The sequence below is a fragment of the Dreissena polymorpha genome, chromosome 2 (assembly GCF_020536995.1).
Source record: "Dreissena polymorpha isolate Duluth1 chromosome 2, UMN_Dpol_1.0, whole genome shotgun sequence".
Classification (NCBI taxonomy): domain Eukaryota; kingdom Metazoa; phylum Mollusca; class Bivalvia; order Myida; family Dreissenidae; genus Dreissena; species Dreissena polymorpha.
Window position 1 is genome coordinate 65,412,203 of NC_068356.1, and position 14,497 is coordinate 65,426,699.

General features: G+C 36.6%; 1 protein-coding gene across 2 annotated transcripts; it reads right to left on the reverse strand.

Moving 5' to 3' along the window:
- Positions 1-1,261: 1,261 nt before the first annotated feature.
- On the reverse strand, positions 1,262-10,297 carry LOC127867375 (aquaporin-8-like). Of its 2 annotated transcripts, XM_052408473.1 has the most exons (5): positions 9,362-10,273; positions 7,161-7,287; positions 2,837-3,048; positions 2,366-2,515; positions 1,262-1,627 (listed from the first exon to the last, which is right to left on the reverse strand). In XM_052408473.1, the coding sequence occupies exons 1-5, from the start codon at positions 9,595-9,597 to the stop codon at positions 1,573-1,575; spliced, it is 780 nt and encodes a 259-aa protein (XP_052264433.1). In that variant the 5' UTR covers positions 9,598-10,273; the 3' UTR covers positions 1,262-1,572. The 2 variants fall into 2 exon arrangements, with proteins under 2 accessions (XP_052264433.1, XP_052264434.1); XM_052408474.1 differs by lacking the exon at positions 2,366-2,515 and having other exon boundaries at positions 9,362-10,297.
- Between the last annotated feature and the right edge of the window lie 4,200 nt (positions 10,298-14,497).

Consider the following 14,497-nt stretch of genomic DNA (forward strand, 5'->3'; position numbering starts at 1 on the left):
TCTAGATCCAAGCTGGCCACAATCACCTTAATGTCTCTTTTACTGTGACACAGTTCATTTGACTTTAAAATGATATCAAATACTAAAATAGAAAGAAGAAATAATACAAACCAGTAATTTGAACAAAGTAAATACTTTGTAATCAATGTTTTCAGGACAGCTTGGTGTCGAAGTTGGTGATATGCAAATCCCATGTGATATGTTGATATCGGATATCATAGTCATTCAATAAGTCGCAAAATGCTCGAATACAATTTCCAAAGCAAAATGTGACTTAAATTGATAACTAAAAATACCAATTTTGCTTTGTCCAGCTGTCAAGTCTTCGGATCCAAAATTTACTGTGAAATGACGTCATTTTTGCGACAAAATGACGTTATAATTCCAGCGAAATTATCCAGTTGAACTCATTTACAATGTAAATAAACGGTGAAAAAAGCATACAATAAAAAGAAAATGTGTTGGATTCGATGGAATATCGATTTTATTTCACTCGTGATCATAGAAAAAATTTATTTTCTCTCGTGGCTGCGCCACTCATGAAAATACTGTTTTCTATGATCACTCGTGAAATAAAATCGATATTCCACCGAAACCAACAAATATCCTCTATAACTATTTTCTATTTATTTAGCAACGCTTTATCTATTTTTGAAAAAATAATTTGATCGCAAATAGCCATTTTTAGTATTATTGTTCATTATAATTTACCAAAAAATGTATTACTATCGTTAATTTGGTGCTTTAGTTTAGTCTTATGGTGTGAGGCGGAAATAAATGGCAAAGACAAGTTTGATTGAAATCAGTTTTATTTCCCAAAATGGTTCTGTTAAGCGAGGTAGACAACTGCGGTGAATGTACATCTCGCAGAAGTAACTTCCCTTCTGTCGAAACTCTCATATTGAACCATCTTAAAAATCTTGGCCAAATGGACTTACAAAAAAGCGCGAGTATTTATTTATTTTTTTTATCGACGCCGCCTATCCGAGGCTTTAACATTTGTCAACATCCAATGGAACCTTGGTGGACCCTAATGAATGTAATGTTTACATACGATTGGTTAAAATGCGAAAAATCTCAACACTGACTTCCTTTCTTTTTACGAGGTTGGAAAGAACGGCTGCAAATTCCGATACGAGTTCGTTAAAATGAACAGTTGTCTTTCTGACATGTTGCAGAGTACAATTTCCATTCACCCCGTAAATAAAGCGAAACACGGGCTAATCAGGGGCGACACTTTACCAAAATTGCCACAATACCATTTGTATTTACTATTTATTCATCAGTGTCATAAAATTAAACAATAAATAATTAACAAATATATGTCATGCAAATAATATATGTCTATACCTGGGCGTATAATCATCGGGATTAATACAGTATCCCGTGATCCTGTGCCCTGTATTCTGCGTCTAAACAAGTCCATATTAGCCACATTCGAAATCGCAGATGGAACCACATTCAACGGAAAGTTTTCATTATAAACGTGCTTATAGCAACTAATTATCACATTTAACATAAATTTTGTCATGTCGGTACGATTTACAGTTATAATTGACTTCTCCGCCTGTGTCAGAAAGGTTCTTGCTTTGAGATCCAGCGATTATTGGGGCTCGCAAATAAAAGTCTGAAATATAAAAAGACATGTTTACATGAAGCACAAATTGCAATTATAACAAAGTCAACGCGCGTCTTAGTCAGCATCGCGGTCATTGTGTTTGTTTAGGAATTTAAAGCTATAATTGCTGTTTCATATGTGGCGTTAAACTCATCATTCAAAGACCGAGTCGATCCTAAATCGGGTGTAAACGATCTCAAGTCTCTTTTTTTTCAAAATAGTAGATACATGTTGATGAATAATAAACTATTAATCAACTTAAGAAGAAGTACTATCAGAATGTAAACTAATTTTTTATTCAATTGTGAATACTTTTCCTCTCCACAGCAGAAAACTTATTTATTTACACAAAATATGTTCTTGTTTGGGAAATCCCCATTGTAATATGAAGATTCGTTCATATGACACAATTATGGTTCTACAACGATTACGATTAAATGTTTCCGTAAAGGTTATAACTTGCTCGCTTTACCCTCCACTGAGTAAACAGAATTTGTTTGATGATACCACATTAAGATTTCCATTAATTTTATTAAACATTCAGCATGTTTAAATAAATGTATTGTATATTTTACAGACATTTAAATTTCAATCTGAAGCCAAAATCTGTACGATTCCGAAATAGCATTTGTAATATATACCAGAAGAGAAAATAAACTCTTTAGAAATGAGCACTTCTATCGAATGAACAACGGAGGGATACACAATAAATTAGTGGAATGTAACCTATTATCACACGCATTTTACCTGAAAAGTATTGCAGCTAGGAGTGCTCCGGTGAGGGGTCCTAACCAATAGATGTAGTGATATGTCCACGCATGCTCCACAACAGCGCTAGCAACCACGGCTGGGCCAAACGCACGAGCTGGGTTCATCGAAGCACCGGTTAAAGGACCGCTTAAACAATATCACATTTTTTATAAATTTTATCATGACAGATTTTGGCTTCAGTTTGATATAAACATGTCTGTAAAAAAGACAATACCTTTATTTAGATTCTTTTAAAACTACATATTGAGAAGAAAATGATACATTAAAAAAACGTATTTCTGTATGATGGGCAAACGAAAAAATGAAATGCAAACGGAAAGTGTCGTCCCTGATTTGTATGTGCAGTCCAAAAGGCGAATCAGCCACGACACTTTACACACATGCAAAAAGCCCTGTTTTCCCAGAGCGATACTCCATTGCCGTCCCATTACAAACCCCCAGGCATACCCGGCCATGATGTCCACACTGACTGCGAAGCCGATGGCCAGGGGAGCCAGCTTTGACTTTGTCTGCCTATTCACTGCCGCCATCAGAACCGTTAGTACAAGCACCGTGGTCAGGACGACCTCGATCAAGAAGCCCCATCCTGCAGTGACTTCTTTCCCGAGCTGATGAGTCCCGCCGCTGATGCTCGCGTACACGCTAGACGGCAGTGTGCCCTTGAATTTAAATAAAGTTATTTAGTGTACAGATTCGTGGTCCATACTTTGATTTGTGGTGCCATTAAACCTATTATTCATAGTTTTATTTGAATATACACGTTTAAATCAATATGTTTGTTAAAACTTAAAGCAATAAATATCTTTTTAAAAGATATTCGGTGTATATCCTGACTATGAAATCAAGTTACGCAATTAGAGTTTTTAAATGAATGCATTGAAAACAAAGGTTTTATTGTTGTTCATCCGCCGAATGAAATATGCGTTATTAAGTGCACGTATATTCAAACCTTACAATAGTTTTCGTAGACAAAAATTACACTACATGAAATCACATATTTTTCCTCAAACGGGTTATAATCAGTTTATGTATTCACCATTGAAATATATGGTATGTTAATATTTTATAAACAACAAGTGTTTTTGTTTGCGAAACATTTAAATCACACTTTCAAAGTCGCGTCTGGCGAAAATGTGTCTTACGGCGTTTCGGCCAGCGTAGCTCAAACCCAGCCTGAGAAATAACGCAGTCTGGTCAGGAGCTACGTTGTCCGCTGTAAAATCACAAAAGGCTTCATGGTCTCATAAGGGATCTCCTGGCCAGACTGCGAGGTGCGCAAGCTGTGTCATAGCAACGCTGGCCGCACATGAAATAAGACACATTTTCGCATTGCGTCGTGTAAATTAAACATCTAAGCACAATACTTTTCAATGGAAAATTGAAGTCAAATTGAAATATGTAAAGCTAAATTGGCAAATTTCGACAGCCTTTTCAGGCTTTCATGAACGGGATGACTGAGCACGACAAATAGTTTGGTTAGATAGGTAAACGATTTTCCTGGTATCACGACACTATACTATTTTGATAGTGTTCTTTTTATCGTCGTGAAAGCAAAACTGTGTTATCAACGTTTATCGATAGTCCAATATGTCTTATCCTGACAATTTAGTCACCAAGTACTGACCCACTGTGGATCAGAAGACGATGTATAGCATAAACCTATCTTGCGGATAGTCGATGTATCACGATTGATAACTGACCCTGAAATTCTGTGAGACGGGTTTAAACGCGTAATTAAAACTCTGAAAAAAATGTGTGTCTATGTGTCGAATGAACATTGGGGTAGTAGTGCAGAATTCCTAACATTTAATAGTGTTACATCCTATTCGATTTAGACCGACGCAGTGATGTAGCCACAGTTCTTGGGGATTTCTCTCAAATCAGCCAATGAAATATTCAAACGCATTCATTCGGGTCTGCTAGCGGTATGTTAAGATCATTTAAGTTGAAAAGATGGATTCATCAGCTACGCCGAAAAATAATGGGTTGACATAAAAATCGTTAAAATACACTTTTAATTTTCGACAAGTGTGTAATGCGAACAATACTCAAATTGTGTTAGTAACTAGAGCTGTTTCGTGAACTTATTAACGCATCACACCATCTGGCGACGTTTGTTAATCGAAAATGCTGATTACGTAACGCGATAAAAGGCCGCGCTCAATAGGACAGTCTCGTGATTTATTAATATTTCCAAACGGTATTGATATGATAATAAATGCATGTATACTAATATGATTAAATTTAACCTTGAACCTCGCTCTGTGCGCAAGATGTCCGCACAGGCTAATCAAAACTAAACTTTAAGCTTGAATGGATATTTTCGTTTGAAGGAAGCGTCTTCTCAACAAAAATCCAGTTAAGCTCTTTGCATGCTGGGAAATTTGTCGTCTGCTAAAATGTCGTCTGCTGAATTTGTAAAATAAGCATTTTCTTCAATTTTTTTTCAAAGAATACTATCAGAATAGCAAACAGTTTGGATCCAGATGAGACGCCACGTTCTGTGGCGTCTCATCTGGATCCAAACTGTTTGCAAGGCCTTTAAAATTCGGTTCCCGCACTGAAAGGGTTAAACGGTGTCGCCTCTGATAAGCCTGTGTGGAATAAACACGCTAGTCTGGGACGACACTTCGCGCACTTGCGTTAAGTCCGGTATTCCGAGAATGAGGCCCATGTCGTTTAATTGTAAATGTTTGGAAAGATTGTGAGTAAAGATCAAGATGTCTCCATTTATAAATCCTGCAAGGAAACTATGTTGAAAATGGTATTGCGTTTCGTTGTTCTCTTGAAATGCAAATTGAGTATGAACATTGATTTAAACGGTATAATACCGATATACCGGCAATGTATCTTGTATTTTTAGAAGTTCTAAATCACATTTGATTGGAACCGATTCGTTCAATTATTGTACCGTGTACTAAAGTTTTACGATTCAAACAACTAATCTCTGCAACGCATTCAATTTATGTCACTGAGAATAATCATTATACAACTTAAAACACACAGTACATACAATTTAAACATATGAGTGTTACATGCTTCGATTCAAACAGCATATATTAGCAATCTTATTGGATATAATGTTCATTTTCAATAACTGATGGTATTGGCTGAAGTGCAAGTAAAGTTATCGATAGTGAAAATGTCGACCGAACAGATCCGTCTATAACCAGTGTTATTTGGAGAAGGTGGGTCTTTTCAGTGAAAACCTTAACCCATTGATGCCTAGTGGACTCTCCCATCCTTCTGAATTGGATCAATTTATTTCCAAAATTAGGGATGTCTAGTATATTTATTTCTATATTTAGAATATTTTTTAAATAAATTCCTTTCAGCAAACAGCGCAGACCCTGATGAGACGCCGCATCATGCGGCGTCTCATCTGGGTCTACGCTGTTTGCCAAGGCCTTTTTTCTAGACGCTAGGCATAAATGGGTTAACAAGGAATTTTCCGGAACTTTGAATGGTCATTTTACATTTTATGTAATCAGCATATGTTATAAAACATGAATACATGTCGATAGTTTAAGATAAGTCAAAGTTAAAGGGACTTGTTCATCGTTTGGTGAAATTATGATTGCCACAATAATTGTCATCTATTATAATCAAAAAAGAATGTTTGAATTATATTAAAACAAGACAAACAAGCCTTAGAATAAGGAAAATGTTTTGAATATTGGTTAATTAGCGGATAATCATCATTCGAAATTGGTGAAATAATAAAGCTTTTGTAAAACTTTTCATCGTTTATTGTTATACGGCATTATCAAGTATAGCGGTTTTGTTTCGCTGCTCATTACGAGCATTATCAAGTATAGCGGTTTTGTTTCGCTGCTCATTACGAGCATTATCAAGTATAGCGGTTTTGTTTCGCTGCTCATTACGAAAGGCTGCGTGGCGCAGTTGTAGCAACTTTACTTTTGCTTTCAGAGGAACCGGGGACGGCAGTATGTGTAATAAAACTCTTTTAATTTCTTTCCATTACAATAACCCAAGACCTTTTAATATAGTATAGATTTGTAACATATTTTATGACATTTTCCAAAAAGTACGAAATTATGTGAACAAGTCCTTTTAATTAATGAAACAAGGTTTATTGAAACAATTGCCTGTTTCTGTCTGCCAATCGGGTAATTTTTTATATATAAATACATTTTACGTGGTGAAAGTAATGTTATATTTCTGGAGACATATAATTTTATCACTGGGATGATAGCGCCATAAAACGTCATACGTCATAAAAACCCTGCAGTAATTGCACTGCGTTTAAACCGTTGCCTGGGCGAAAGAATCTCATAATTTCAAGTTGCATTATCAAACACTTGTTTATCAATAAGATAATTATTGTGTATATATTAAGCGCATGGTCAACTTGAGTCACTTTCTGAGAAAACTGGGCATAATGCGTGTGCGCAAAGCGTCATCCCAGATTAGCCTGTGCAGTCCGCATAGGCTAATCAGGGACGACACTTTCCGCTTTTATGACATTTTTCGTTTAAATGAAGTCTCTTCTTAGCAGAAATCCAATTTAGGCGGAAAGTATCGTCCGCACAGGCTAATCTTGGATAACACTTAACACACATACATTATGCCCAGTTTTCTCAGAACGCGACTCATGTTAACATTAGACTTCTGTTTAAACAGATCTGTTATAGGCTTAAACATCCATTCAGCGGACGCCATTTTAAATATAAAACAGTTTTATAACTAAAATGGCTATACACTGAAAATATATTTTTTTGCGATTTATATAAAAACGAAAGTAATGTACCCTGACAATGGCGGCCCCTAGAATGCCTCCGCCTAGCTGAGCTATCCAGTAACCCGGCAGCAGGGAAACCGGAAGTCCCCCTCCCAAGGTCACACCAAGGGTCACAGCCGGATTAAAATGTGCACCACTGAAAACACACAAATATGGAGACCCGGGATACAAAGAATGGGTATCTATTTTCTCAAAAAACGAGTGTAAGTTATATCGTCTTGCACCGATATTGTTAATGCTTTCAATCACAAAATGTTATAGCACGTCGGAAATAAAGTTTAAAAAAAAAGAAATGTCCATGTAAGTTGATCGATGCGTAGAAAAGACTTCCTTTAAATTTCCTAAAGTTGATAGTTTCGTCGCTGAATAGCACAGGCTTATCTGGGATGGCACTTTACGAACACGCATTTACGCCAGTTTCCTCAGGAATAGGCTCTGTCTGTATATTGCAATTGGACTCTCTAATTTATACCTCAATAATGTCGTTCAGGCATATTAATTTAAAAAAAAAACATTTTTAAAGAGGCCTTTTCACAGATTTTGGCATATTTTGAAGTTTGTCATTAAATGCTTTATATTGATAAATGTAAACATTGGATCTTAAAAGCTCCAGTAAAAAATCAAGAATAGAATTAAAAAAAGGAAATAAAAGTAGCCGGTACCAGGGCTCGAACCAGTGACCCCCGGAGTCCTGGAGTTAGTCTGAAGTAAAAACGCATTATCCCTCTCGGCTATTCCGCCGGATATACACATTTAGTATTGTATACCTTATATAAGCAATCTTCGTAGTTTCGTAAATTTAAACGACAACAACAGAACTCTCCAAATTATTTAATCGTTTCGCGTTGCAACGCTTTATAATTTTTAGGTTTTCAAATCGTCAAAAGATACATATAATGGCTATATTGGACTATGGTAAATTTTCAGTAATACTGTTTCCTCACAAATATCATAACTAAAACGAAAATTTGCGAATCTGAAACAACTTTTTTCAATTTTGTCAATTTACCAAACCGTGAAAAGATCCCTTTAAGTAGCATGAATGCAATTACCACTTGAGCAGATTCTTCAGGATAACATGTAAGACAACAAGCAAATTCAATAACGCATCTGAAATGTGACTTTTTTTTTATTTAAGCCGCTTTCTGAGAAAACTGGGCTTAATGCTCGTGCGTAAAGTCTTGTCCCAGATTAGACTTTGCAGTCCGCCTAACCTGGATTTTTGTTTAGTTTTGTTTTGTTTACTTGACAGGAAAAATTCCACAAATGCGGACAGTGTCGTTTCTGAGTAGCCTGTGCGGATGTAGTATGGTGACGTATAAGGGACACTTTTACTGCCTTGCTATGAGAGCTAGCTTTTTATAGCGACGCGGTAGAGTGTCTGCCTGATTTGGAACCGGGAGGTCCCGGGTTCGATCCCCATGGTGGTCGGGGATTTTTCTGGCTGGGTAACATTGGCGCCCAACGTAAATAATCCATAGTTGTCTGTACGACGTCCCAAAGATGTCAAAACAGAAGGAAATTCGTGGAAGAATTTCAAATATGGAGGGAGAATATGTAGTATGGTGACGTATAAGGGACACTTTTACTGCCTTGCTATGAGAGCTAGCTTTTTATAGCGACGCGGTAGAGTGTCTGCCTGATTTGGAACCGGGAGGTCACGGGTTCGATCCCCATGGTGGTCGGGGATTTTTCTGGCTGGGTAACATTGGCGCCCAACGTAAATAATCCATAGTTGTCTGTACGACGTCCCAAAGATGTCAAAACAGAAGGAAATTCGTGGAAGAATTTCAAATATGGAGGGAGAATATGTAGTATGGTGACCTATAAGGGACCCTTATACTGCCTTGCTATGAGAGCTAGCTTTTATAGCGACGCGGTAGAGTGTCTGCCTGATTTGGAACCGGGAGGTCCCGGGTTCGATCCCCAGTATGGTCGGAGATTTTTCGGGCTGGGTTACACGGACATGAGACAACACTTTACGCACATGCATAAAGTCCAGTTTTCCCAGAACGAAGCTCATATGAGTTAATTGTTCTGCGCCTGGCGCGACAGCTATGTCCCTGAAGTATTTTTTTCAAAGGAATTCTAAGCGACAATCAAGTTCACTGATTAGACTATGCAGACTTCACATGCTAATCTGGGACGACATTTAACGCACATGCATCAAGCCCAGTTTTGCCAGAACGAGGCTCATAAGAAATACGAACCTTATAGCACCGAATCCGACAACGAGCAGCGCGATTGTTAGCCCGTGCCCTAAAGCCGCTGCAACCAAGTCGCCGCTGTTCAACGAGCAACACGCAACAAACACAAATAGCGCCACTCCAACAAACTCCGCTGCCATCGGTCTAATAACTCTGTCGAAGGTTCCGTGTTCTTGTGGTGTGTAACCACTTATACTCATTGACGCATCCTTGTTAATTAACCTTTCCTTATCCGACATTTTAGCTGTAATTTTATTTTGAATTTAATATAACAAAGTGTCAAAATGATATGTACCGAAGCGTATGTATGTTAACATTCAGCGACAAAGAAAACTTTAGCAAGGGCCTAGATGGAAGAACGTCCCATATGTGTAAGATTGATATATTCCCATGACTTATTCAGTACATGCGATGGTATCGCAATCTTTTGCTAGTGCAAAGCGCGTGGTATTATCAATATACATACATAAAGCGAGCTCCACAAAACTTCAGAAACGCGTTTATCAGCACACATGATAAACGTAACACATGTCGTGTTCGACCTAACGGTGTGTCAGTAAACACTGACCTGAAATGACTACACGTTTAAATCCGAGTCAGTGATACAAAATAAAAATAAAGCTTGCACAATTATATAAAATTACACGCACAAATCACATTTGACTTTACTCGTCAGCGTTGAAAGGAAATCAGTTTTAATTATTAATACAACATACGCGAATCGTATGGCAGAACATGTAGAAGTACGAGTTGGCTATTCGCTTGTTATGAAACCACGGTTGAATAAGCACTCATTTACGGCGTTGACCTTGTCATTGAAATTTGACACTTAATTAACTCGCAAAACAATTACAAGAACGATATTTCCACACAATAAAGAAGAAATCAAGCCACAGTATAAGTCACCTAACGAAATGCTAGAATATATTTCTTAAATGTTAAAACAAAAGAGTGACATTCATTAATTAAATAATTGATACCAGTTCTCAATGTAGACCGATACAAAGGGACATAAATCTATGTATAAAATATTTAAATTTATATAAGAAAGATGTACTAATTATGGGTCTATGTACGATAGTTGATTGCTTTTAATTACTCTACTGTAACAAAGAAAACGTGTAATTGCAATATTTTCTGCTTTTTATATTAGAGTTATTTTAATAAAAAATGGACGTATGTCCAACACATTTGTCTATGTAAGTTAAGTTTAATCAAATGAGTTTATTTGTGATTTGCATGGCGGATTGGAAAGAAACTACAGATAGGTACACTTTTTGCAAAATAACTTAAGTATAGATTCGTTGAAGTTATAACAACATGTATAGTTGTATTATCACATTGAATTTTTATCCGTGCGAATAAATTTTCATATGACATATGTTGTGCAGGTCAAAGAATTATCTCACTTTTCATATAATACAAATTAACTTGTGTGGGGGAATTCCATCCTTTTTTCAGTGTGCGTTCACTCATGAAGGCTGAAGTAAACGCTGTTTTGTCCAGTCATAATAACAGGGTGCAGGATCAACGGCGCAGTTTTCCGGCGTTTACACACGGGCTGCAAATAATGTAAAACCAGGGCCCTCAATCCATTTTAGGGGAAGCGGGTCGCTACCCATTTCCCTTTTTGGGGATTTTTTACTTACTCTCTAATTATTACATTTGTACATGTTTGCACTATATTCATTGCTTATTTCATAATTTAGTATGTTTGTAAAGATTAAATTAAAATAGAATTGAGATATAATAATCATGAGACATCTATCTATAATTTTTTTTTTTTTTTTTTTTTTTTTTTAGGGGGAATTTTTCCCCCAAAAAGGGGAAAAAGTATACTTTTCAGGGGGGGGGGGGGAATGCGGCCGAATTTCGGCCGTGGATTTGACAGATTGAGGGCCCTGTAAACATACCGTTAAGAACTTTATTTTTGCAAATATCTCAAGTAATTGAAAACATTTGCATATCTTTAGTGCATAAAAGACAGTGTTTTTTGCAGTTTGTGCCGATTATCTTAAGATTTTAAAGAATAAATCCGTCTGAAAAATTCACGTTGCGTGCTGCATAACCGTGTACATAAATGTTGTACACATTAAATTTTCGGTCATGAACACAGGCTTATGAAAAAGGGTAATTCTGATGTATTTCACATTTCCATAAGCAGAATAAAAACTGTCTTTAATGCACTAGTTGAAATTCTAAAAAAAAAAATTTAGAAAGTTATTTGAAAAAGCACCACTTACCGGTGTTACATCCATTACAGTTCAATTGTAAATCCCAAATAGTCACGTGATCCTGCACCCTGATCAAGGATTGTTAAGACCCGGAGGGTCAATAGCTGGGAGTTGGATTATTGCAACTAATTGGTCATTGGATAGAACTGTTTTATTTCATTATGAATTAAGCCACATCACTAGGTAAACGCAAGGCCTACACGTGCGCCCTTTTATTTTTCGATTTTAAGTATTTTATATTTAAAGACATATTGTTTACAATTGTTTTCTGATAAGTGTGTTAAATAAACGTGATATTCATTCCATTTCGTTAGTTTGTTCTGTTTGTAAAGTGGTTGTTTTTTATGTAGAGATCTTTCCTTTTATTGACTATACCTCTGTGAACGTGAATAAATGTACAAAGCAGAACCAGGCGCTTTGTATGGCATGTTTCCCCACACCACACCCACTTAACATACGTGTCGATATTGCCTGGAATCATTGAACATGCCTGTCCTATTTCAAACTTGTGCCCACCCGGTACTAAAACCGTTCTAATTTGATTGTTTAATTTAAGGCTCATCAAATATATGTTGTACATTAAATTATACAGCTGAGGTACTAAATTACTTTCCATTGATCTTTTTTCCCCGTAAATAATACGGCTTTGTAGCGATTGTAATGTAAGAACTTCTAAATAATGTTATTAATTGATCTTTATTACTTATTTCGATTGATATGCATGATATACAATGTATGTCGATTTCTGAGCAATGATTCTTTGATACTTAGTGTTTTTATGAGTTTTCAATATCTGTCAGTGACTTGAATTAACTTAAAGGTCGAAAAGGAACTCATATGTGTTCTTAATAATATGTTTGCCATGATATAAACACATGAAGATGAACTATTTGCATCGGTTAATTATTTGAATGTACAAGCAATACTTCGGTCGTATTTTTCCGTCAGGTCGAAGGTCTCCGAGTATATGCGTGAAACGCACGCGCTTCTCACCCGTGTTCGAGCCACCGTGTGTGAGTTTGGTAGGTGGTCACCATACCGGATAGGTTGATGTGCTCCGGGCTGCCCCCCCCCCCCACGGGAAATTGCAGCTATAACTCAAAACTTCGTCCCAACTTTCGTGAATCCAGTAAATTATGTAAGAGTGCCGAGACACACTCCGGATCATCACATAATGCGGAATAAGACCCAGAAGTACATTTTAAGCTTCGAAATACACCCAAATAAATCGATCTCTAGTACGTTGACCGACATTTTCACTTTCACATAATGCCTATGATAGATAACTAAGGATAGTTTGTTTTGCATGAATTTCAATATCGTGTCTACCTTAATGGATATACAAATAGACACCATAAGTTAACGTCAAACTAGACGAGGAGAATGCTCTAAGATATTGTCCATTGCTTGTTTCACTAATGAGTCATGTATTGGGTAAGCTTGCAGCCATTTAATTGTTGTATTATCTATTTTAATGACAGGCTAACGTCAATTTACCTCCGTTGCAGACGTCATATAACGTTGTTACGTTTGAACACGTTCCCGTCGGAAATTGCACACGTCACCATTGTGTGTTTGAATGTATATTATTAATATATTCACCTCAGAAGATAAAGTCAGTATGCGTTAGACAACCGAGTAAATAGGTCACAATTACTTGTTTGTCGAGGTGACGATAGGCCGCCACCCTTATCTTGTTATTTCGAATATTTTACGAACATTGAAAAACGTTGCGTTAGAGTTTAATCAACACAACTAAATCGCAATTAAACTGTATTGGCCTTGTCTGCGTTATTGTGTTCCACCGACTATGCGACCCGACTACTTCCAAAATAATCACGCATATGTGTCAGGCATTCATTATCACATGTGTAGAACAATTACGTCCTTATAGTTACTAAATTAGCAGAAATGATAAAGTAATCACCTGCCTTTCAGTTTCAGTTTCAGCCGACATTTTTTTCTTCAGTTTGAATTATCCAACTCAGTTTTGATTATCGACGCACAGGGGTTGCATATGGGCATTCACAATCAAGTTGGCAAATGAGAGAGAAAATGTTAAAATCATTAGCTAGTGTGATAAATACATCGAAATAAGATGTTATTTACGCAAAGCAGAGCACTTTAAACAATGTTGTACCGTTAGACAATGGACTAGCGTTATTTTCAACTTTGTTCGAAGTGATAGAGCTGGAAGTGGTATTGTTTGTACAAATGAAATGTAGACATATCTGAACCTTCATCATCATGTTGAAATATCATCAGCATCATTTCTGTTGAACACTGCAACTCATAATAATAATTTGAGTTTTACTGCCATTTTTTCTAGATTTGTTTTTACATGTTATATTATGATGTATTGATCTTGTTTCTGAATTCATGCAGCGGTCGTGTGAAAATTTGGAATTAAGACATATAATATGAAAAATATTTACCACAAATTGAAAATGAATAATTAAAAATATCAACCACAAATTAAATAAATTAAGTTGATTACTGAATGCAATTAGAATTGCTGAAGAACAATTCAGTTCTGGTCAATGTAGGATCAAAGTTCAGTTCAAGTCACATATAAACACATGAGCCGTGTTCTGAGAAAACTGGGCTTAATGCATGTGCGTAAAGTGTCATCAAAGTGTTGTAAAAGATAATCAGGGACGACACTTTCCGCCTTAACTTGATTTTCGGTAAGGAGGGACTTCATTGAAACTAAAAATACCATAAAAGCGGAAAGTGTCGTCCCTGATTAGCCTGTGCGGACTGCACAGGCTAATCTGGGACGACACTTTACGCACATGCATTATGCCCAGTTTTATCAGAACGCGACTCATATTACTGTGTTGTCCCGTACTGATGGATAACTAGATGGGATTACAAAGGCGCATGGTGCAGCAATCTACTATTT

Coding starts and splice junctions, on each gene's coding strand:
- LOC127867375 (XM_052408473.1), bottom strand. CDS start 9,597: ATGTCGGATAAGGAAAGGTTAATTAACAAGGATGCGTCAATGAGTATA. Junction 7,288..9,361: donor GTCGGATTCGGTGCTATAAG/GTTCGTATTTCT, acceptor GTGTGTTTTCAG/TGGTGCACATTTTAATCCGG. Junction 1,628..2,365: donor CTAGCTGCAATACTTTTCAG/GTAAAATGCGTG, acceptor TTTATATTTCAG/ACTTTTATTTGCGAGCCCCA.